The sequence below is a fragment of the Colletotrichum gloeosporioides genome (genome assembly GCF_011800055.1).
Source record: "Colletotrichum gloeosporioides strain Lc1 chromosome Unknown consensus_50, whole genome shotgun sequence".
NCBI lineage: Eukaryota > Fungi > Ascomycota > Sordariomycetes > Glomerellales > Glomerellaceae > Colletotrichum > Colletotrichum gloeosporioides.
Window position 1 is genome coordinate 1,310,351 of NW_025544695.1, and position 23,736 is coordinate 1,334,086.

At 55.0% G+C, this 23,736-nt stretch overlaps 9 protein-coding genes across 9 annotated transcripts; 4 read left to right on the forward strand and 5 right to left on the reverse strand.

Moving 5' to 3' along the window:
* Positions 1–1,480: 1,480 nt before the first annotated feature.
* GCG54_00000863 (Isopenicillin N epimerase component 2) lies at positions 1,481–2,683 on the reverse strand (the record flags this gene model as incomplete). The annotated part of the gene is made up of 1 exon (XM_045400995.1): positions 1,481–2,683. The coding sequence occupies one exon, from the start codon at positions 2,681–2,683 to the stop codon at positions 1,481–1,483; it is 1,203 nt and encodes a 400-aa protein (XP_045263668.1).
* A 728-nt stretch (positions 2,684–3,411) lies between these two features.
* GCG54_00000864 (Short chain dehydrogenase sol3) lies at positions 3,412–4,458 on the reverse strand (the record flags this gene model as incomplete). Its single annotated transcript, XM_045400996.1, has 1 exon — positions 3,412–4,458. The coding sequence occupies one exon, from the start codon at positions 4,456–4,458 to the stop codon at positions 3,412–3,414; it is 1,047 nt and encodes a 348-aa protein (XP_045263669.1).
* A 1,137-nt stretch (positions 4,459–5,595) lies between these two features.
* GCG54_00000865 (Vacuolar protein sorting-associated protein 1) lies at positions 5,596–7,934 on the reverse strand (the record flags this gene model as incomplete). The annotated part of the gene is made up of 5 exons (XM_045400997.1): positions 5,596–5,764; positions 5,815–5,899; positions 5,950–7,595; positions 7,681–7,815; positions 7,876–7,934. The coding sequence occupies 5 exons, from the start codon at positions 7,932–7,934 to the stop codon at positions 5,596–5,598; spliced, it is 2,094 nt and encodes a 697-aa protein (XP_045263670.1).
* Positions 7,935–10,549: 2,615 nt separating this feature from the next.
* Positions 10,550–13,029, forward strand: GCG54_00000866 (putative WD repeat-containing protein; the record flags this gene model as incomplete). The annotated part of the gene is made up of 5 exons (XM_045400998.1): positions 10,550–11,693; positions 11,746–12,149; positions 12,202–12,682; positions 12,734–12,878; positions 12,930–13,029. Coding segments are annotated over 5 exons (2,274 nt in total), but the record flags the coding sequence as incomplete, so codon positions are not given.
* A 1,061-nt stretch (positions 13,030–14,090) lies between these two features.
* Positions 14,091–15,346, forward strand: GCG54_00000867 (uncharacterized protein; the record flags this gene model as incomplete). The annotated part of the gene is made up of 2 exons (XM_045400999.1): positions 14,091–14,184; positions 14,235–15,346. The coding sequence occupies 2 exons, from the start codon at positions 14,091–14,093 to the stop codon at positions 15,344–15,346; spliced, it is 1,206 nt and encodes a 401-aa protein (XP_045263672.1).
* Positions 15,347–15,955: 609 nt separating this feature from the next.
* GCG54_00000868 (uncharacterized protein) lies at positions 15,956–16,756 on the reverse strand (the record flags this gene model as incomplete). The annotated part of the gene is made up of 1 exon (XM_045401000.1): positions 15,956–16,756. One exon carries the CDS (start codon positions 16,754–16,756, stop codon positions 15,956–15,958), a length of 801 nt encoding a protein of 266 aa, XP_045263673.1.
* A 1,422-nt stretch (positions 16,757–18,178) lies between these two features.
* On the forward strand, positions 18,179–18,968 carry GCG54_00000869 (uncharacterized protein; the record flags this gene model as incomplete). Its single annotated transcript, XM_045401001.1, has 2 exons — positions 18,179–18,511; positions 18,591–18,968. 2 exons carry the CDS (start codon positions 18,179–18,181, stop codon positions 18,966–18,968), a joined length of 711 nt encoding a protein of 236 aa, XP_045263674.1.
* Positions 18,969–20,706: 1,738 nt separating this feature from the next.
* On the forward strand, positions 20,707–21,126 carry GCG54_00000870 (uncharacterized protein; the record flags this gene model as incomplete). The annotated part of the gene is made up of 2 exons (XM_045401002.1): positions 20,707–20,953; positions 21,026–21,126. 2 exons carry the CDS (start codon positions 20,707–20,709, stop codon positions 21,124–21,126), a joined length of 348 nt encoding a protein of 115 aa, XP_045263675.1.
* Positions 21,127–21,321: 195 nt separating this feature from the next.
* Positions 21,322–23,304, reverse strand: GCG54_00000871 (uncharacterized protein; the record flags this gene model as incomplete). Its single annotated transcript, XM_045401003.1, has 1 exon — positions 21,322–23,304. The coding sequence occupies one exon, from the start codon at positions 23,302–23,304 to the stop codon at positions 21,322–21,324; it is 1,983 nt and encodes a 660-aa protein (XP_045263676.1).
* Between the last annotated feature and the right edge of the window lie 432 nt (positions 23,305–23,736).

Genomic DNA, 23,736 nt, shown 5'->3' on the forward strand with positions numbered 1-23,736 from the left:
AGATGCTCACATTATACTTTGAAAATGATTGACTGATATGTGTATGCCCGCCTTCAGTCGTTGAGAGACTTCTGAGCCGGCAATGAGATGTGGCATAGAACATCAACTACGCCGAATCCGTCTCCTCATTCTGCATTGTGATAAGAAAACCTCGCATACAGCACCATGCATGAAATACCTGCATTGCATCGAGGCACAAAGGTAATGCCAGGCCCCTGTTGTCTTGAAAATTGGTTTGAAAAAATCTTGTCAAGTCTACAGGCGTGAAACCTGTTCCTCTGCGCATGATTACATCTCGTTTTTGACAGAAACTGTGGGAACTTTCAACACGTCGCAAGCTTGGTCAGACGAATCCGGCGCGAATCAGATACCATAATCACGATTGAAAAGTGTTATGTCACGCTTGCTTTTTTCCCACGCAATCCTACCTACATACATACATGCATACAGCAAAGACGGAGCGGTGAGCCCATGCAGAACCCGGGGAACCAAGCAAGCCCGCGTCTTTCCACCACGCAACCACTCCTTTCGCCACGCTGAGCCCATATTCGACAATGATAGGTGAGAAGTGAACGCTCCCAAAAAGGACCGGGAAAGTTATCCGTCTCAATCCGACACGCCGGGACCAACTGAGACAACCAATCTGAGAGCCATTTCCTTAGAGGATGGCGTTGAGCGGCAGAGTACAGAAGGGGACAGGGAGGTGGACAAAAGAAAACACACAGGAGAGAAAAAAGAGGATCTCTCTCCCGCCGCTGTCGTGCCGTCGCGGGAGCGGCTTCCGGCATGGTGGCAGGCAGGGTCGGAGTCGGTCAGACAATGTTATTCAAAGAGAGCCAACCCCCCGGCCATCTCACCATTTAAGAGTGGAAAAAGGAAAGAAGAGGCAGACAGTGGCGGTCTGGGACGGGAGGGCGCAGCGGCGACGGGAGGGAGGTTCGAAGAGGGCCGATTTTTCATGGCCGCAGGGGAGGCTCAAGATGATTCATCGGTGCGGCTCCATATATTTAGGGATGAGAAGGGAGTTTTTGTAAATGTTGAGCTTTTGACGAGGAGCTCATCGACGAAGCAATACCGATCACACGTTCATACAACTGTCAAGAAGCATCGTGACGTGAGTATTGCACCAACTCTGTCTGATAGCTTTTGGCTGATTTCCAAGTTCTTCGACGTCCAAGAGCCCGTACGAAGAGGAGCCGCGAACATGTCCAGGAAAGATCCGCCCTCTCCTCGGCCGCCTCCGAACCCCCCGCCGAGTCCTAGCTAGCATCGAGTGTGGTGATGCTTGAAAGGGTCAGTGCAGATGTGACCCAGTCGTTTGTTGAAGAATGCATGTGCTGATCCATTCCGTCTAGGTTGGAAGTTAATGCTGGGTCGGGAGCAACTGAAGGGTAAATCAATAGGAATCAGGTTTGAAGCTCTACATAGTCTTCATCAGGAACTCCGGAAAATAATACAGCGATGATTATATATACATGCCTCAAAGCTTTGACTTTGCTTTGAGTATCAGCCCTCCGTTTTGCACATCAAAGTCTTTCCCCTTCTTCCACCCGAACCAATCCGAGAGCACTCTCTCCGCACCATCGCCAGGGGCTAAGGTGAAGCCTTCGTACCCTCTTCCTGGCACCCCCGGACCTTGGCCCCTCCTTGGATCCTCAGTCTTGGCTTCTTCCACGGCCAGACACGGCGTCTCCACCAGCGTCACCACCGGCCTCTGATCACCTTCTCTCTCCGGCCCTGTCTCGAGCTCCGCGTACTCAAGCACAGGTGTAGTACACGCGTCCGTCCCATCAAACACCTTCTCCCACTCCGTCCTCGTCCTACTCTTGAACGTCCTCGTCAGAAGCTCCCTCAACTCCGGCCAATTATCACGGTCGAATCTCCTCTCCTCCCACGTCCTGTCCAGCTCTAGCCCCTGCACCAACGCCCTGAAGAACTGCGGCTCCAGCGCCCCTACGGCCATATACCTGCCGTCCTTGGTCTCGTAGGTGTCGTAATAAGGACACCCGCCGTCCAAGATGTTCTTCCCCCTCCCCGCATCCCCAAGCGGCCCCTTGAGCGCGAACCGCGGGAACGTGGCCAGGTACGCCGACCCGTCCACCATGTTCGCCTCCACAACCTGCCCCTTGCCGCCGTTCCTCTCCCTCGCCAGCAACGCCATCAACACGCCCTGGAACAGCACCGCCCCGCCGCCCGCGAAATCAGCCAAAATGTTCCACGGCGGCTGGATCTTCTCCCCCTCGCGGCCCAGGAGACCCAGCAGCCCCGAGACGGCGAGGTAGTTGATGTCGTGGCCCGCCATGTCCTTGTACCGCCCGTCGCGGCGGAACCCCGTCATGCGTCCGTACACGAGCCCGCCGTTGAGACCGCACAGCACCTCCGGGCCCAGACCCAGCTTCTCGAGGACGCCCGGGCGGAACGGGTCGATGATGACGTCCGCTTTGGCGGCGAGGCTCTTTACGAAGTCCACGCCGTCCCTGGACTTGAGGTCGACGGCGACGGAGGCCTTGTGGCGCGCCAGCATGTCCTCGGTCGGCAGCGGGGTCCCGCTGCCGCCGACGGTGCGGTCGATGCGGAGGACGGAGGCGCCGGCATCGGCGAGAAGCATTCCTGCAAAGGGGCCCGGGGCGAGGCCGGCGAATTCGAGGACTTTGATCCCCGTGAGAGGCGGAGGACCGACCATGTTGGGCGTGTTTCACTTTGCGATGGCACTGGATGGCGGTGGTGATTAAGAACAGAGGAAGAAGCTACACTATCAAGCTTGAGTAAAGTAATACCATAGACAAAGAGAAAAGTTCATATGAGAAGGGGATAAATGAGCGTCTGTAGAGATCCCATGTTAGATAAAAAGACACGGAATAGAATAACCGGCACAGATAGAGTTGGAGAAGCTCCAAAAAGCCGAGGCAGATTGCGCCTGTGGAAGGGACCGCATCCCCGGTCAATCCGCTGGGGGACACTAAAAACAGCCGAATCGCGGGGGAGGAGAGCCGCCGTGGGGGCCTTCAGTGTATGAAAATGTGGGGTCACCGGCGGTGAACTGGTTGCTCGATTCGGATTGCTGCTGATGCCGTGACTTTGTGAGCAATGGATCTAATCACTGCTTTGTCGAAGGATTTTCTCGGATTTCTAGGATTCTAAGGGTTTCTCGACGAATTGGACGGGCATGCAAAAACAAGTACTGAAGTAGGTGTTTTTTGCTCAGGAATACTATGCTTAGTTCCAATTCCCTTCACCAACTTACATAGCACCGTCCGATAACCAAGTTAATACAAAAGTCACTTGCAAGCCATATCACAGCAACGGAGCAACATAGTACATACCTATTCGAGATAAAATCATACAACCCGAGGTATCGTACAATTTCCCAACCCATCCCCAAGACAAACGATAACCCTCGACGTCAAGCTACTACAAGTTCTTCGAGAGCCCAGGATCAACCCCGTCCAGTAACTCCACCGTCTGCTCCCAGAGCCGGGTCTGCATGGCCTCGCCCTCCTCCCCCTGCATCAGCTTCGGGAACTTGACAACGATGCAGTCGCTCATATACCTTCCGTGAGCCTCCTCCCCGGCGAATGCGCCCGCCATGATGGTCCGCGACCCGACCTCCGCCGACCGCGCAAACAGCTTCAGCCCGACCTTGACCACCACCGTCAGCGGGAACGGCACGTTGCGGAACAGCGCCGTCGCGCAGAGACCCGGGTTTAGCGTCGTCACCTGCACCTTGCCCTTGCCCGACGCGTCCGCCGCGATGGCCATCTGCCGCGCGATGATGATCTGCATCAGCTTCGTCGTGTTGTACCGGTCCGTGAGGCTCTTGTTGACGTTGAGCGCCTTGTAAATGTCCTCGTCGTTGCGCTCGTGGAACTTGGCCTGTCCCCGCCCAAAGATCAGGATCCAGCTCGACGCCAAGACCGACAAGCCCGAGATGTAAGAGGATGAGGGACTCACCATCTGGCTCGCGTCCGAAGCCGTAATCACAATCTTGGGCGTCACGTTGAACGTCGTGCCCGTCCGTCGCAGCACCGGCAGCAGCTTCAACCCCAGCAGGAACGTGCTCAGCACGTTCACCGTCACCTGCGACTCCCACCCCTCCGCCTCCGTCCGTTTGGAGGTTGCGATGCTGGCGTTGAGCACCACGTAGTCGAGCCGCGGCAGTTTGTCAGCCCGCGCCGCGAACTCCTTGACGCTGTCGAACGACGCCTGGTCGAGCGGCCACACCTCGAGCACGTCCCGCCGGCCCGTCGTCAGCTCAATGTCCGTCTTTGCCGCCTCGCCCTTGTCGGTGCTGCGGACCGCCAGGATGACTTTGCCCGCGTTGAGCCGCACGAAATGGCGCGCCGCTTCGAGGCCGAGGCCGACGTTTGAGCCCGTCACGATGATGGTGCGGCCTCCGCAGTCCTCGGACGGGTAGGGCAGCTTCTTGAACTGCGAGCGCACAAAGTCGACTGCCTTCATCTTGGGCGTCGGAACTCGTGTTCTGTTCCCTACAAATATTTAATGTCTGTCGTTAAAGAGGTCTACAGCGCAGGCTGCAGAGCGGAAATTGACTCGTCGCCTTGGCGTTGGTGAGCTTTCTGTTCCTAGGTAAGTAGCTATGTAAGTGAAGATGAAACAAGAATGGCGGGGATGCGGAGACGCAAAGAAAGGGAAGAGAACGACGTGAGTTTTGTTCTACAGAACTCGTGTGCACCTCCCTCCCTTCCTCCAACCGAGCAGCCCGCCTCCCCTCCTCGCCTCATCTTGAGCGGAAGCTTCGACCTCTTCCAGAAGCGGGGAGGGCTAGACGCAAGGGAGCTACCCTGATGCTTCCTGGTTTCACCCGACACAGTTGCACTAGCGCACGCAACGTAGAGGTACCGGAGTTTCAATACCCAGATGCTTCATGTGGATGGCGTTTGGCCGTATTCGTACTTGCTCATGCTTGGGAGATGCATATCGCTTTGACTCGCTCTTTCAACGGTAATCTGGGCCTAGACCAAACCACGTCCGAATGGCTGCCCTCCGAAAGTATACAAGAGCACGCGCCATGCTGGCACCTCATCGAGTATACTGACAGCTTGGTTATTAATGTAATCCATCGAAGCGGCCGACACTCGTAGGATATTTTAGCCGTTGAACGTCATACATGTGTTCGCGGATATAAGCATGCGCTTTAGGGACCGTCTGAATGTTGAATCAATTCCAGGGGCATCTCGCGAAACGGGAGCTCGAGCGCAAACGTTGGCGAAGGGACATGAGTAACGAAAGCGAGAGACGATCCGAAGTCACGTTCCTTCAAAAGTTTGCGCATAATTTTTCATTGCTGCCTTCTCCACGCTAGAATGTCTTGACGTCTTGATCCAGTCTTGTCTTTCCCTGAAGGAACAATTGTATGCCGTCTCATTAAAGGACTATCACCGGAACTGCCGCCACCCAGCCGTCTACTGTCGTCCACGCCTCCAGGGGCCCCGCTGACGATGTATGGGAATATTCCACTGCCTTAACGCCGCGCTCCTTCTTTTTGTGTGCCCCCGGAAGCGTGGGGCTGCCAGCACTTCAGCAGGCAAAGCTCTCATGATCTCAGGAGCTGTCATGTGCGTCGTATCGTGTCGTTTACTGGACCTGGCTGACGATCTCGCTGGCCTTGCCGAGGGACTCGACCATTTGCTGACACTCCTTTCTTCTGCGGATGGTGAAGTCACTCTCTTTGAGGAGGTCATCCAGGGTGTCGCTGCGGTACATGTTCTCCAAAAGCTCCTTCTGCATCTCGTCCTTGGTAAATCTATCGCGTGTTAGCCATTGATCCATCGTGTCAGAAGGCGTATTACTCACTGAACGAGGGTCAGCATGATAGCCTTGGGAACCATGTCAATCATGGTTCTCTTAACAATGTTGTAGTAAGAAGAGATGAGCAGCTCTGCGAGATGTGTTAGGCGCTTGTAAAATAATACGACCCAGAATACTTACTGATAACCTCAACTTCGATGTTCTCCCGCTCAGAAAGCGTTCCAGAGGCCTTGAGTGTTGGCGGCGGCGCGTCCATCGCTGCAGCCTTCTTCTTGTTCTTGGCAGCGAAGAAGCTACCAAAGAAACCAGAGTTTGAAGTATCCTCGGGAACGACAGGGCTGGATGCTCTAGGTGTGCCACCCGGAAGGGGCTTGCCAGTCTTGGGATCGACCTGGACAGGCTTGGCGGGGTTGTAACGCTCGTTCACGATGGCCATGGCGCGATGACCGTTCAAAAAGTCAGGGTGGCCAGTGTTGATGTAGCATGCCTCCATCGCCACCAGATCCTTGACCAGCTTGTTGGTAGGCTCCATAGCCTTCTTAAAGAAGTTGATGACAACCGCGTGGACCTTCTCCTTGAGCTGAGGATATCTGCGGTAGAGCGTCTTACCAAGAAGCTGCGACAGGATGCGCACCAGCTCATCGTAGACCAGGGATACACACTTCAAGCTGGGGTCTTCCAAGCGCTTAATCTGCTGCTTCACAATGAGCTCGAAAGCAGTGGTGCCGACGAACAGCGCTGGGGAGGAACCAGAGGAGTTGTAGAGGATAGTGCGGATATCCACATCCTTAACCACGTCAAAGGGATCCACCGCCTTAACACCGTTGGAGTACAGCTCGTGGAAAACGAAGCTGATTCTTGCACCACCTGACAGTTCCGTGCTCGAGAGCTCCGTGTTGTTTCCGTCCAGCACTGTACGCCACTCGTTGGTGAATTCGGTGATGATGTTGAGCACAATGTTTCCGCTGTTGCCGAGCATGCTTGGTCCCAAGCTCTCCAATTCTGCCGCGTACTTGGACAGGGAGCTGGAGATGCGGGCCTTGATGTCGGGCAATGTCTGCTTGATGTGCATCATGAGAATAAGGTTGAGCTTCCTAGCCAGGTAAGGGGTACCGCAGTATGAGCTCTTGTTTCGGTACGCCTTGTGGTTCTCAAAGAAATTCTTCTCGTTCTCCAAGGCAGCGGTAATAGGCTTCTTGTTGTCAATGTCACGCTGACCACGGTTGACAACGGGGACGTAACCAAGTCGCAGAGGAATAATACGACCAGCCAGGATATCCACAACGTCGGTTCCCTCGTCCATGAGATCGACCTTGGTGAGGACACCAATCGTCCTTTGACCCTCGGGGTCAACCTCACGGGCAAGCTTGAGTCCGTCAGAGTTGGCCAAGTCGATGTTGGCGGCGGTTACAGCGAGGATAATTGCGTTGGACTTGGAAATGAACTTGAGAATCATGTCGCGGATCTGGCGCTCGATGTCTCGGGGCTGGTCGCCGACAGGCACACGGGTCAGACCGGGCAAATCGACGAGGGTCAGGGTGAGGACGTTCGGGGAGTAGATTCGGAGGTTGATGGGAGCGGGGGAGATGCCGGCGTTGCGGCCGACCTTGGCCTCGGTTTCTCTGCTGATCTCATCTCGGATCTTGTTGAAGTCGTAGAACTTCTGGCCGGGGATGTGCAGGAATTCGCCCCATTCGTCGGCGTTTGCTGCCTTGTCGTTGGTGTCGGCAAGCTCCTCGACGCCGTTGGATTGGGAAGTCGCGGGACGGTTGATGAGCTGAAGAACGAGGGGTCGACGGGTGACGATGCCAGAGCCTCGAGGCAAACTGGGAAGACAGGGTTGTCAGCTGTGGTCCATACACCGGGCGGCATGTGACGATGGCGGGGCACGCAGTGGTTGGGCAGACTCACAAGTCTCTTCCGACGATGTTCTCCAAGACGGAACTCTTTCCGCTAGACTGACTGCCGACGACGACTATTTGAGGCAGATCGATGGGGTTGGTGACACCGACTGTTGTGAAGACATCTTGAAGCTTGTTCACGAGCCTGAGGCGCAGGTTACAGTTAGCTCCAGAATTGCGTCAAGGACGGTTGGGCAACACGAACGTGATCAAGGCGGGATCAGAAATGCCGCCTTGCGTGGAGAGGGACTGAGGGCCGCTCATGGTTGCGTTGCGACCGGCGCTCTTAGGAAGGGGTTGTTGGCGGTGAGGAGTGTTCGAGGCGAAAGGGTCGGAGGGACGTCTTTGTGGTCAAGTGTCCTGTCGCAGGTCGGTCGCTCCTGAATCGCAGTGTGTGGAGGGACGACCGGGTAAAGGGGGGTCGGACTCGGTGAGCAGGACGACTGATGCACTGGTCGGGGTCAGCCAAGATCGGTCGTGGTAGCCTGGTTGTCGGCGAGGACGGGTTGTTTGTACGGGTTGAGGGTCGAACGCAGGAGATCGCTTGCGAGAGAAAAGCGTGGTGTTCTCTCTTTTTTGTTTGGTTGGGGGTGATGGTGGTGGTGGGATGGCGGGAGAGACGTCGCAAGCACCCAGGCCATACATACTAGGTGCTTAGGTGCTGCTCTCGAAACCTAAAGTACGGTCTGCCACTCGCACTCTGGACCCATCCGTACCTAACCTGACGGGACCCAGGCCACGTCCCCTACCTTACCTTCCACAGGTACGCAGTGGCAGTCCACACGTTGCTGCCCTGAGAGATCCCTGACGCACCAGCCACATGCGACTTGTCTCCACCGAGTCGTAGGCCCCTGTCATTCTGCCGACACGACGACGTTTGGCGGGGCTTTGGGACGGTGAGGGACCTCACGTGATCGATCTTGGGACTTGACAGCTGGAAACGATAGGCGGACATTTGAGTGGTCAGCCACGATCTCTAGTGCAGCTCTCGGGTTACTCGAGATGTGCTCTTTGCATGCGACCAGGCAGGGTAGGTAGGCGGCGATGAAGAAAGTACAGGTGCCTGTTCTGCGTACGTCATTCAAGCCGCGTCAGTTGTTACCAAGGTAAGGTAGGGAGGGTATGTTGACGATGCGAGGTCCCGAAGAGACGACAAGTGAGTTGTCGCTTATGCCTCTCCAGAGTCAAGTTACGCGTGGATTCATCACCCTGAGGGACTTTCAGATCCAGGCAGCGGTGGTGTCTCTTGATGCACGTCCGATTCCGTCGTTACTGACACCAAAGTGACCGATTTATCTCATCAGTTTCTCTCTTCAGCTGAAGTGGTACCAAGGGATTCATATTGTTTCCTCTCCTTCCTGTAATGCAACTGATGCTGCATGAAGACGAAAGAAACGTCGGTGTGGACCAGGATCCGCTGCTCTGTCGCCCGGACCGACACGGCGAATGACGGTAAGGGACCGGAAGGCAGGCGTAACTTGCAAGACTTGGCTCTGTGTTACATCAAGAGACCTGTCCAGACTGCTCGGTCCAGAAAACTATCGTCAGCAGCCATGCAGCAGTGACTACGACAGATAAACTGCATGTTCATCCACACTCTGACGGGGACGATTGCCGATATACTTCGGAAAGTGAGTGACAGTATCGTAGCTTGCCGGCTGGCTTGACGATGTACACAGGCACCTGACTGATAATGAGCATCCCGGCCTCCATTGTCGCTGCTACCTTACACTGCCGTTACCTTAGTTAGGCAAGGCCACGTTGGGGTACCCGCCAGTAGGACTGATAAGAGAAAGCTCAGCCCAAGCATCCATCTGTCTTGGGTATCTGTAGGTACCTTGTCCAAATGCCACTTCGACCTCCCGTCTTCCACGCCTCTGTCTCGCGAACAAGTTACTATGTATCCCAACGCACTTTATTCCCGGCTTTTATTCGGACCTTGGTTGTGCACTGAGAAAGGCAAACGTGCCTTGGCCATTCAAGCGCGCGCCCTCCTCAACGTATCACCAACAGAAACCCTCCTTTTCAAATCGTATCTAGGGTAGACACTTGTTGTACTTGGCGTGGTGCTGCTCGGACAAACAAACCACTTAGTCGGCCTCTACTATGCACTTGTATGTGCTAAGCAGCTAAGGTAGGGAATGGTTGTCTCGGGTTCTTGGGAGATGGACTGCACTGAATCGTCCCTCCAACCCCCCGGTAAGCGGTGCAGGTCATTCGTACCCACTCCATCGCGCAGGGTGGCTGCCATAGGCCCAATCAGCCGGCATCCCGTCATCTGCTCGTCCGCTGGCTCCAGTGGCACTCCCTGCAGCCCAGTCAGTGTGCTGCAGCGGTGCGCGGCTGCCGTCCACGGGTCCCTACCTACTTACCTACCTTCTTGCCTCCACTACTAAGGTAAGGTAGGTAGGTAGGTACCTTCAAGACAGCCCAGGCAAGTATTCGGCCAACCTACAATGGAAGGTACGGTAGAGACTACGTAGGTGACCTGCTGGGTAGGTATGACCGATGCCATCCTTCACTGCCCCGAAACCTGCACCAACGAACTCCAAACCTCAAAGCTTCACCTTCCATTTCACGCTCCCTCCACCACCCTCGTCTACCTACCTACCGTACCTCACATACCTTACCTCACCAGAGACTACCGGCCTCAACGCCCAGGCCCGACTCCCAGACCTCGTCCCTCGTGCATACCTCGTCTGCCTCGTCTGCTCTCCCACCAGCGATTTATACAGACGCAGCTCTACTGAGCCTCGCCTTGCTGTCCCTACCTACGTTACCTTACCTAACCCGACCCGACTACCTGACGCCTACAAACACATGTCCGTCCGTTCGCACCCATCTCTCAGGCCTAGTAATTAAACTGCCTAGCAACAGAGCGACTCGTCACCGCCGACCTTGCATTCCTCCGATGCTGGGCGACCCTACCTGCTTTTCCAACAGATACCGACCGACGAGAGCATCCGCGGGTTCTCCCCGCGGCAACAGAGCCCGACCTGGACCCCAACTTCGATCCAGATCCCAACTCCCACTACATTCTCGCCGCCAACGATCACCCCACCCCGCCGAACGTTCAGATACCCTCTAATTCAGACCTATCGCCCTCTGTCGCCGCGTCTCGCCCCTCCTCGGCCTCTCCTGACGAACTCCATCCCTCGCCCCTGCACTCCCCCGCCGTTGCCCAGCATTCCTCGACTGCCACCGGAACGATAGCATCTAATACGGCGCCTCGTCAGGTCTTGGGCCGTAGACAACGAGCCACTTCCGACTCGGATCGGGGAAGCCCTCCTAGTACGTCTGCCGGCGCCAGTCGATCCGCCTCCCACCGCGTCAAACGCAGAAGAGGCGACGCCAACATGATCTCAGACGGAGATGGACTGGCTTCCAACGGCGCTCCGAGGGCTTACTCCAACGGCGCATCCTCTGATGCCCAGCTGTCTGCCTCTGCTACAAATGGAACTCGCAAGGCCGCTGCCATGAACGGCTCCTCCCGCTCCGACAAAGAAACATCGTCACGACCGCCGACGACATATTACGGGCATGATCGCGAGGAGGTGACGCGCATTCTGATCCAGGCCCTTTCCGACATGGGCTATCATGGTGCTGCGGAGAGCGTCAGCAAGGACAGCGGCTACGAGCTCGAGAGTCCAACGGTCGCCGCCTTCCGAAATGCGGTCGTCAACGGCGAGTGGGGTCAAGCCGAGGAGCTCCTCTTCGGAGCCGTCATGTCCGACGACCGAGGCCAACAAGGGAACGGCTTAGTCCTGGCCCCCGGGTCAGACAGGAACGTCATGCGATTCTGGTTGCGCCAACAGAAGTTTCTAGAGCTCCTGGAGCAGCGTGATACGAGTAAAGCCCTCATGGTGCTACGAACAGAGCTCACGCCGCTTTATCAAGACACCCAGAAGCTCCATTTCCTGTCTAGTCTACTCATGTGCCAGTCCACGGAGGATTTAAAGGCCAAGGCAGAATGGGATGGTGCTCACGGCCAGTCCAGAAAGGTGCTGCTGTCGGAGTTGTCAAGTATGTGATATTCCCCCTAGCGTCATGTGTCGCAAATGTTGACCTATCGTAGAATGTATATCGCCGTCTGTCATGCTACCTGAAAATAGGCTGGCGGTTCTCCTGCAACAGGTAAAGCAGAGCCAAATAGACAGCTGTCTGTGGCATACCACTGCATCTTCACCATCATTATATTCCGACCACTACTGCGAGCGGAGTCACTTTCCCACCGAGGTAGCCCTGGAGTTGACAGATCTGAATGGGGAGGTATGGCAGGTACAATTCTCACACGACGGCAAACGTCTGGCAGCCTGTGGTAGCGGCGAGGCAGTCGTCATTTGGGATCTCCCTTCATTTTCAGTTTCACAAGTCCTTCGCCCACACGCTCATGGTGTCGGCAATTTCTCATGGAGCCCCGACGACTCGATGCTCGTAACGTGCTCACAGGACAAATATGCACGGCTGTGGGACACATCGGTATGTTTTGTCCGCCTGCTTTGAGGCCCCTAGCTGACAACTCATGATACAGACTGGGGAATTGAGGCTTAAACTGGAGCGCTTCGAGGAGCCAGCCAGCGGTTGTGTATGGGCCGCTGACAGCAAGAGTTTTGTGACCGGAGCCCTGGATAAGCAACACGGCCTGCGCACTTGGAGCACCTCGGGGGAAATGCTGTACGAATGGGGCAAAAAGCACCGGGTTCAGGACTTGTGCGGCTCGCCCGATGGTCACTGGCTGGTCGCGGTGGACGACGTGCAGAAGATACACGTCTATAATCCCACCACACGCGAATTGGAGTATGAAATGGAGCTGAAGGCTCGGCCAACTTGCGTCAGCATCAGCGAAGACTCGCGCCATCTTCTTGTCAACAAGAAAGACGGCGAGGTGCAACTGATAGACTTGGCAACTCGAACCTCCGTACAAAAGTTTCTCGGACATACGGGAGGTGACTTCCTCATCAGGAGTGCTTTTGGTGGCGCCAACGAAAGTTTTGTTGTTAGCGGCAGCGAGGGTAAGTCGGAGTCGCACAAAACTGCGTCGTTACAAGCTAATCTAGAAGCAGATGGGAACATCCTCATCTGGCACAAGAATAGCGGCGCTGCCGTTGAAAGGCTTGAAGGCCATCAGCCCCGGACTAATGCCGTCAGCTGGAATCCAGCAGACCCTTGTATGCTGGCGTCGTGCGGCGACGACGGAAAAGTCAAAGTGTACGTTGGCAACACCACGACGAGTCGCGCATCTCTGCTGACAATCAACAGGTGGTCGAATAAGAACCAAAGTACAACTCTCAGATCATTACATAGTGCAGCCTCGAGAGGCTCGAATGGGTGGAGAGAAGACGATCGAGCTGAGGAGTAGATGTACGTGATCAGATGATTGGAATCATAGACCAGAACAGGAATAAATCTCCTTCATGCAATGTGTATTATGGGGTATTGGCGCTCGGAGAATGGGCATGGCGGTAGGGCGGCCACTGAGTTGACGATGGACTCGTTCGTCAATACTTACAGCTGACAAATTTTCATAAAGGCATAAATCAATTACATTACCGCCCTACGTTGACCACGCGGGATCTTGCGACGCACTTGCGGCTTCCCCCCAACCAATATCTATGGGTCTTGCCGTTTCGCAAGTCAAGTCCGCAGTCGCCGCCTTCTCATGACAGCTCCTTCTGCAGTTGGTCGATGTATGCCAAGACGAAGGCGTAGAGACTTCCATGCCCATGAAAGAAGACGCGGGTTACCTCTTGCCGAAGTGACGCCAAGTTCATCGAGCTTGGGCACCTGCGACCCTGGGGACTGCTCATGCCATCATTACGCCTACTGACAACGGATGTCTCTCCTCCATCTAGATCTCTGCGAGAATCATCCAACGTCACGTCCATTTCGACCAGCACAATTTCCAGCCATCAATATCTTCAGCTACACTTTTGATATCCATCGCTCGTCATCCTTTACCGTACACAACAAGTCCCATACATTCACTTTCCATTCTTCCTTCTCGCTGGAAGAATGAGTTTCCCCATCGGGTCGCCAATTCCCAGCGTGGACCATGGCTACAATAACCTGGATCCCGCCCCCCGAGGCAGTCCTCGTACTACTTCTCGGGCTGTTTCTCGCACCGCTTCTCGGGTTGGTTCTTCAGAACACACTGTGGTCCACGAAAAGCTTGCAGGAGACCACAGCGAGGACAAGCCCAAAATGGCCAAGGCTCAAAGACAAAGCGAAACGGTTGAAACGATGAGAACTGTCGTCTTTCGTCACAGAAATGATCCCTTACTGCAGACCAGAGAGGGTCGAACTCTACAGCTTGTTTTGTCCGATACCTGGCTAGCCGAATCCACCGACGTGAACAAGTGGTATCCGTCATTGGAATACTACTGGTGCTGTGCTGGCATGGCGTACGCGAAGACTGAAGAAATGATGGAACGGATTGCTTACTCGGAAGACCCTTTTGCTCCGTCAGATGTAGGCTTTTGCCATTCCGTATGTCTAGACTACACGTGCAGCCGTGGTAAGTCAATCTCCCGAAGAAGTCACCCTTCACAAAGCTAATCAGTGAAGGATCCGGTGCTGCAGCCAAGGCTCAGGCTCAACGCCTGGCGATTCGAGAACACTATGTCATCAAAGGCAGCGAAAAACTAGACCGTCATGCCGCAGGTTCCGAAAGAACGAGGACCATTAATATCAACCACCAGGAAGTTACTATGCGAGAGAAGCTCTGCAGAGAGCTCGACAAGCATCCTTTCCCGAAACCGCCCATGGGGTCACCCCGCCGGTTCAAGCCTGTGATGACCCCTTACATACCACCGCCTCAAATGGAGATGCCCGGGATGAGGAGCTTGCCTGTCATATCTGAGTCGTCGGAAACGTCGATACCTCGTGTAATTCGGCGGAATCCGCTCAACAGCCCACCTGTACGACACCGGACTCCCTCCGTGATCAGCATTGTCGAAGAACTTCTTGAGGACCCCAAAGAAAACAACGGCCTACGGGATAATCGCCAAGAAACTCCTGCAAGATCGCCGGATATTCTGAGAAGCCCTATGTTGGGACCACAAGATCCTAATGTTGTGGTTGACAAGCCATCTGCATCTCACCGACTCGCCCGTGATCCAATAGCTCCGGCTGGACTTAATCCCCTGTTTCACAGCGTCTACGATGATCCCGTCCTCGGCACGGCGCAGGAAGTGCGCCTGCACACTATTCACGAAGACCCTGTCACCCAGGTGGCTCGCCAGCCAGAAGCTCACAGGATCAATCAAGATCCAAAGGCCAAGGTCGCAGCCGCTGCTTCACCTCACAGCGTGCATGAAGATCCTGCTGTCAAAGTCGCTGCCGCCTCTTCACTTCACAGCGTGCATGAAGATCCTGCTGTCAAAGTAACTGATTACGGCTACGACCATCGGCTCAGTCATGATCCAGTCGTCGCTTCCGAACCCCCAACGAAGCCTCACACCGTTCACGATGATGAGACTGTGGCGATGCCTAGAGCGTATCAGCCGGCACCGCACCGCCTGAGCAGCGACCTTCAGGTCGTCGGAAAGGGGTCAACAGTGCCTCACAGTGTCCATGATGATCCAACCGTGAAGGTGTCCCAGGGCGAACCGAGGAACCATGCCATGCCAAATGACTCTGATGTCAAGAAAGGCAACGAGAACTCGCCCATGCCTTAACTCGCGCCGTCAAATCCTCTTTGGGCGACGAAGTCTGTCCAGGGACTCGCATGAGGGGATAATGAGGCATTCCTGCTGCTAAAGTGGCAGATGATGAAGGGGAAAACGGAGATAGGACGTTCCAGTATTCTTTGTAATTATGGTATCCACCGCTAGCCTTAGGATTCCTCGACTGGTAGTATTGAATACCACATCCTACTCGTCCAGGCAGTTCGCTCCATCTCCTTGAGAGGCTTAGGAGCTTTCCATGCTAATTTGCACCTTCTTAGTCGTAGTGCAGACATGTCCTTTACGGGGAGTGATCCATGTTACGGTCTCTACCCATCGGCTTGGGTCTGCCGGGTGAAGCCCAGGGTCCTTCGTCCTCAGCTCGTCGATGATGCAGTTGTGCCATTCGGCTGCTGCACATGCTTTACTGGGGCCATTCGGCAGCCCCAGAACCCATGTTTTCGTAAGTTTTCTCCTTGAATATAATCCAACTCTTGCAAACCTGTCGGCGATGATGGTGGGGAAACACATGGACTTGCACAATCGCTGTCTTATTCGCTGTGCATGTTGAGCGTAGACATATTCCGTCCTGAGCGTTGCCGTTGACAAGTATGCTACAGTCTACCAACCACTCTTCAGACACTCGGCAAAGAACTTCATCAGAGGAAACATCTCCTCGCGGTCCCGGGGCATCGCCACGTCTTTTCGCTTCCACCTCACCACCCTGACGTCAAGAAACTCTTCCTTCACAACATCAAAAGCGTCATCGTCAAGCTGGACCAGGCAGGCTTTCGTCTTCGACTTGCCGCGCGTACTAGCCGTCGGGATCATGGAATGGGGCAGGGGCCCACCGATGGAGAGCACGCCCTTGAGCGTGCCCTCGTCCACACTCTTCCCTGCCTTCTGGCCGCCGTCCGTCACGTCGACGACCTTGGGGCCCAGTCGAAGCTGCGAGGCAAGGCCCAGCGCGAGAGACCCGCCCTGCCCGAAGCCGAAGAGGATTATGTCGCTCAGCTCCCAGCCGCAGTGGCTGATGAGCGTCTCGCGGATAAGCTTCTCTGTGACTAGGTTTGCGGCTTTGGTGAATCCCGGATCCGGGGAGATGTCGTCCGTGGCGGGGTCGAAGGTCAGGTCGTCGCCCCAGTGGAAGTGGCCTGTCGGAGAGGAGGAGGAGGACTGCTGGGGCATGTCGGGCAGCATGGATGGAGGCAGCGGGGAGGGCCCGCGGACGGAGATTGAGAGAACGCCGGGGAGGGACATTGCGCGGGCGAAGGAGGCGAAGGGGGCTTCGGAATCTCCCAGGCCGTGGAAGAGGATAAGGATGGCTGTTGTGGACTCTGGCGGGTTTGGGAAGGCTAGGGTCAGGGGTAGGACTTGCTGGATTGGAGCGAAGTCTTCCGGGGTCGGGATCCGGGGGGGCATGATGATGGATGGCGTTCGGCTTCTTTTTTCCTGATGGGGTTTTGTGAGAGACGGCTGAGTCGTTGACGTCTCCTATTTTTGAAGAATCTCGAGTCGTAGGGGTTTTGTGGAAAGTCAGGATGAGGTACTCGTGAGTTGCTGCTCACTTGACTGAATGCCAAGGCGAATGAGATGAAGTTATCTCCAAGTGGAGAGGTTTGACGTATGAACGAAAGCGAGAGAACTGACTTTGGACCCCACTTTTCTCCAACGCAAAGTCGAGCTTCAAACACCACCATGTGCGATAAATTGCTTTCCTCAATCACCGCAGGGCTGATTTTAGCCCACTGAACGTTTTGGGCCCACGAGCATGTAATATGGGTATCATAAGCTTACAATCTATCGCCGGTCGATCTGCGGGGGGTTAGGCTTGACAGCTCTCGGCGGCTTCACTCCTGCCTCCCTCACTCTCCCTCTGTCTCTCACTCACTCTCGCACACTGCCACATGGCTTTCATGGTTGAAGCATCCGGCACCGTCGACCGAGACCGAGGCTTTGACAGTCCAGATCAGAGAGAGAAAGCCTACGCGTCCTCCTCAACACTGACTCTGCCCAACGGTCCCATCATTCCTCAAGGTTCAGGCTGTCAAAAACATCAGTAAAACTCGTCTCAAATTTGAGTTTTTCTGCCTTTCATAACCTGCTCTCCTTCCACCAGTTTCCCTCTGCAGACTCTGCAAAGACCGGTTCGCCGCTGACTCGAGCCAACACCCAACTTCGTCGTCGCATCATGAGACGGCGCAGCCAAGACCTACCTGCTCAATGGGGAGGGGGACAGCATGAGGCTCAGCCCCGGCCGCGCCAGGGTATGCCCTTGAAGTCGACCGGCATCTTTACCGTCTAGCTGGACCCACGACCACGAGGCGGCTCTACAGTTCTCGTACGCCTTTCCCTAATGCTACCCTTTATTTTTCTGGGTGTTGCTATGTTTGTACACACGCGCGTAGAGAATAAGTAATCACCTCACTCTGAAACCAACCCGCGCGCCTTAATCTGCCCGTATGGCCCCTCACCATCCCCATCGTATCGTCGAAAGCCTAATCACCGACCAACACGGAGGCAGACGGCTCCGGTACGGCGGCGCCGAAGGTTCGTCCTGTCAATGCTCTCCCATGGATCTGTCGAGTTGGAATGTGTAAAGACGCTGGTCCGAGATGCTCGGAAAGATCTATAAGATCGGCCAAGACTCCCGCGTCTGTACCGCGTTTTGTTCTTCTCTCTATCTCATCTTCAATCTTTAGTCTCGAGTCTTATTCTCTACTTCCCACAGCTGTGCTGTCGTTTCAATTTCTTCTCACCAAACCATCGTCTCTCGCTCAACAAACGTTTTTAATTCAAACCAACTTTGATTACCACCTTCTTTTTCCTTTACCAAAACTCAAGATGAAGTTCTCCATCGTCCTCGCCGCCCTCGCTGCCGTTGCCTCTGCTGCCCCCACCAAGGACAGCAGCAGCGCCGGCAAGATCCAGAAGCGCGCCCCGGTCTTCACGGCCAAGACATTTGACGAGATCTCCATCAGCGGAGGCACCGCCGGCACCGCCAAGGAGGACGCCCTCAAGAAGTTGAGCGGCCTGCCCACGGACCTCACCCAGGTCGACAAGGCGGACATTACGTTCCTCAACAACGTCAACAAGATTGCCAACCAGGCCGAGCGCGGCGCTTACAACACCAAGATCGCCGAAACCACTCCTGGTGAAGATGCTCTTGCTTTGCAGGTTTGTTTTCCCCCCGCCCCTGCTCACTGTGCTATGAGAGACTTGTAGGTCAGAATACGTGACTAACACCATTGAACAGCGCGCCAAGATCCAGAACAAGGTCCTCAAGCTCACCGCCACCGTCATGCAGCTGCAAGCCCAGCAGGCGCAGGGCCAGAACGTGACGGCCAAGCTGGAGGAGGAGACCAAGAAGCTGAACAAGAACATCGCCGACGACCAGGCCAACAAGGGCAAGACGGCGACCGCGCTCAAGTTCAACGCCTCCACCGACAACCCGACCGCCTCCGACGTTCCCAAGGACGACGCCGTCGCGAAGAAGGCCGGTGATGTCGTCGACGCCTCCGTCAAGGCTGCTGGTGGCACTGCCGGCGCTGCCAAGACCGCTCCCAAGCCCAAGAAGACTGCGAACAAGGTTGTCGAGGCCGCGCCGGCTGACGCGGTCGAGGATGAGGAGTAGATTTGATGATTGATGATCAGAAAGTTGGCCGAGGGGTGTTTAAGAGAGCTTGGTTTCTCGAGGCCCTGAAGTGTCTACTCTTATTCTCTTTCTTTTAGATACTGGAAGTTTTTAATTAATACATTCCCGTTTCTATGGAAAATTGTTTGATTCGTCCTCACTGTGATAATCTTCATTTTGGTGAGCTTGGATATAAGTGAGCCTCACAACGGCATATAATCGATCATCGGGTGGGACGAAGTACTATGCGAGTCTCACTCGTACACTCTGTGTCAGCCCGGAAGCGAAGATTGCGTTCCAAGACGTAAAAAGCCTCCCAGTTGACGATGTGCGTCGTCTGAGCAACTGGTGAGATACGCCGAAGATTTGTTGACATCAAGTCCACTTCCAAGCTCAACTTTACTCTCGTTCGTCTTGAGATCACCAGTGAAAGCCTAGTCAAGGATGAGACTTGAATCATCTAGGTGCCAAGATGCCAACACCTCTTTCATCAATAACAGAAATGACCAAAGAAACAACAACGACGACGGTAGAGCTCCCCGAGAAACCACTCAGCTACCAAGGCAAGATCAGACGGAGATCATCTCATCCGTGATCTTCACCGAGCCGTGGTGATCACCAGAACCGAAGCCGTTTCCCGGCTACGTCGCATGCTGACAGCAGAAACCCTCGGCAGATCTTTCCGGGGAGAAGGTCCAGAATATTCCAAAAGTTTTGGGAAACAAGTGCCTCTCTGATTCAAATCGCTTCAGCCTTCATGCTAAGAAAAAATCCGCTTCCAAGCTGTCACTGTTGCGGGATGCCGACTCTGCCGAGACCTCAAGCTGACCATCCTTCGGACACCGTACCCTTCTCTCAAGAACAAAGCCCACCAACCATGTCAGAGAACCGATCTCATGAGCTCTTTTCTTGACTGCCTCCCCGTGTTTTTCTCAAGTTCGTCGCTGAAATCCAAAAGAAGCCTAGCCCAACTCACACAGCCTTCGGTTCCGCTCCGAAAATGTGAGGGTCTTGAGGAAGCGATACCCCTGTCCGCGGTTTCACCTCTCCAGACGAATTCCCCACCAACATCGTCGCATCACAACTCCTGGAAGCACCAATCTAAACCCAAAAGGCCCTCTTGCATGTCCCAAGACAGAGCCTCCCCTTACCCATGTTCGTCTCATCCACGTCCCCTTTTGGCTTTCGCCTTTGGACAATGACAGGGCTTAGACTTTTTTTTGCTGGTGACGAGGTGAACCTCAGACGGCTGTGATTCAGGTCGTCGACGGCCGTCCCATGTCACCGCCGCCTCCTTTACCTCAGCTTTTCTTTCAGCTGGGGGAGTGCAGCAAGTCTGCCCGCCCGAAACTCCCTCATCCCTCCGGTTGATCATGGGGATCGTGTAGTATTGGGGTCCGATGGGTTCGGTCACTTCGCCTCTGGTTGCACCAGTGTGGTCCAGGAGTAAAGCAATAGTAATCGAGACACATCGTGAAAGCCGGGATTAATCGAGCGCAGATGGATCGGACTACTCCAGACGCTTATATATAACCTTACCATTCCCTCCTCTCTGTATAGGTCGTCTTATCAGGCTTCCCATCTCCACTGTTCAGTCTCTTCTGCTTCTCTGCCGCCGGTCGGACACTCTTTACTCATACACATCCTTCTTTTGCTCTCGGGCTCGACAAATCCGGCCACAGTCTTTCCGACACCCACCACCACGCATATACCCAAATTCTCCATACCTTGAATCAACATGAAGTTCTCCCTCCAGACCATCGTGATGGCCTTCGCCGCCGCTCACAGTGTCGCCGCCCTCGCCGTCGAGGACCCCGCCATGGCCGCCGTCCGCCGCGACACCCTCCTCATGGAGCGCCAGGGCGCCAACGACAACCGCCCCGTCCCGAATGGCGCCTGCTGCGTCGCCAACACGAGCCTGAAGCAGGACGTCTGCAACGTCAACGGCCAGACCGGCCGCTGCGTGCCTGACAGCATCAACAACTGTGAGTTTGCACTCCTTTCTAGCAAGCCAAACAGAGAGGGAAGTAGGAACATGCTGACACTTACAAAACCAGGCGGCGCACAATTGACCTGCATCGAGGACAGCCGCTTGACGTGTGACCCCAACACCCTCGAGCGTGGCCGACCCCTTTGCCGCCGCACCCCTGGCGCCTAGATCCAGCAACATCTGAAGCCGCGTTGATCTCCTTGCTATTCAAAGATACCATAGTAATTCCAACCAAATTCTCGCTCGTGGTTGCCGAGGACATGTGATGCTTCAGTATCGGTTCCGGAGACTGATTTCATGATCCAATTCGGATGATCTTGTTGACTATACATCTAGTATAAGTGTGCTTCTCACGTTATATAATTACCACCGCGGCATCCTCTCTTCCTCTTCTACTAAGCTTCGACTCCGCACCATGGAAGGTCCCTCCTTCATGTCTATCCATTTGCCCTCGGCGTTCCAGATGCCGGCTTTAGTAAAATCATAACTCTCACTGCCTTCCATGTACCCAAAGCGGAAGTATTCGTTCATTCCAAGGTTGCTGTCGCGAGTCCATTGGAAGCTGTTCTGAACAGGCGTGTCGTCAAAGTAAGTGCGGAAACGCTCAACATCGTTGACGAGGACGCTGATTCCGTCGTACAGAGCCCCCGAGGGAACGGTCCACGTGAAATTGATGCTCCACGTGCTTTGTGCAAGGTCGATAACGGGCGGGAGAATGTTGGGAAGTGCTGATCCATGCTGCGCGTCTCCTTGCAGGGCGGCGGGTGTTTGGAGGACGGCGTCGAATCCCCAGCGAGCGATACCGTTGATAAAAAGACCCACCAAAAGGCCTTGATAAAGGAGCGAAGGGCGAGTCTGCATGCTTGTGCCGGGCAGTAAAAGCAAGGCAAGAATGTAATGATGGATGCGCAGACTCAAGTCCGGGAGGACGAGACATACGATGATTCCACCAAGGAAGAGCAAGTATAGCTTTAGGTACTTGATGAGCCGGCCTTCTTGTCTAAAATACCACACCTGTTTGACGATGATGACGACAAGAACAATGATGATGATGGCCAATGCGGCTTTGGCGCCAGGTTGCTGTTGCAAGTCGTGGGCGTTCAACCTTTGGATCGGAATCCATGTGAACGTGTAGTTGGTGAGAGCGCCGACCCAGCATCCGCCCAGCCAAAGAATGGTTTTCTCAATTTGAGCTGTCAGACCGAAAAGAGTGCGCCTAATACCCATCTTGTCGTACATGACCCAGGCGCAGAACATTGCTGGAAGGAACTTCCCAACGATGTTGGAGACCAGGTCAGCCACGGAGTAGTGATTCGGCGGGTCTGAGGCCAGTCCAACGTGCCAGAAGATGCCGGTGAAGACCGAGAAGAAGAACAGCGCTGGTGAAGCCGTAAAGATGGAAAGGATGGTAGTGAAAACGACCGAAACAGCCAATAGGTTCCACCGCAAGTCGCGGGCCTTGCATTGCACATTCGGCTCGAAAGTGAATGACAGCGGGAAGTACGAGTCGAAACTGATGCTCTCAATGTCGTTTCGTTCAGTGCTGATGTAGTCTTGTTGCTTTCCAACGAGGCGGACCACTCCACAGCCTCCATTCTCGTTGCTGACCACGCCAGCATGGATAGCAGCACCGCATAGGAACGAATCGCCGCGGTAGACGGGCTGGCTAGTATCGTTGGCCGGTCCGCCGATGACGAAGGACTGGTACACGATTTCCTGGTCACCGACCGCTCTCGGGTTCAGGACCATATAGCCTTTGCAGTTGGCCGAACACCTGAAGGGAAATCCGCTGCCATTGAAGGGACGACAATCGGCGCCATTGAGGCCGCACTTGTTCCCTCGCCCCCAGTAAGTCGCGCCGCATCCAATCTGCTGGGGTGCTCCCCAGCCCTCAATCTCGGTCGCAAATGTCTCACTCCTCTTGACCAGAGCGAATGTGATGATCCAGATGGCAACATAGAGAAACACAATGCCGAGACGATGCTTGAACGTCTTCAAGAACTTCTCAACCAGAACGAGAGGAAACTCTTGAACCTGGGGGAGAATGGGCTTGATCTTGTAGTCCCTGGGATTCTGTGGGCCCTTGGACCACTTCGCGGTGGCCTTCACGATTCGGCGGACCGGGTATGGCACCCACTTCCAGCGCTTCCATTCTCCCTCATCCTGCATGAACCTAGGAGTCGATGGTCCAGAGTCCTCGTCGACTTCAAGCTCGCGGCGTGGATTGTCTTCGAGGGGCGCATCGGGATGGTCGGTCGGGTTCGTCCGGTTCGCAGGCTCGTCGGCCTGTTGTCGCTCCATGTTACTCAAGAGCGGCTCGTTCTCTGAATGGTTTCCGTCGACCATTGTGTTGGCGGGTCGGGAACGTGGGGGTAGTGAGATGATATGTAGTCGTAACAGGTCCGGACCGGACGGGGGGGCGAAGGGCTAAGAGCGTGGAAATCCGAGGACGGCTACGCCATGACGATCAGTCAGCGAGGGAAAAGGCTCGGCATTTACACCCATTGCGGTCAGATCGGAGCGGGGGGGAGGCATACCAGCGTGCCAAGTGGTGAGAGTGCGGTAGTATCAATGCGATGCAAAGCGATGCAGAAAAATGACGAGTTCTCTCGGGCGTGAAACGATTGTTTCGCTGGCCTCCATCGAGCGAACGACGTCGAACGCTTTGGCTTCAGAAAAACATCAGACGAAAGGACGGTTGAACGACGGATGGCACAGCTGTGGCTAAGGTGAGGAAACGCAGCACACAGCACCCGGCCAGGTGATCCAGGTCCTGGT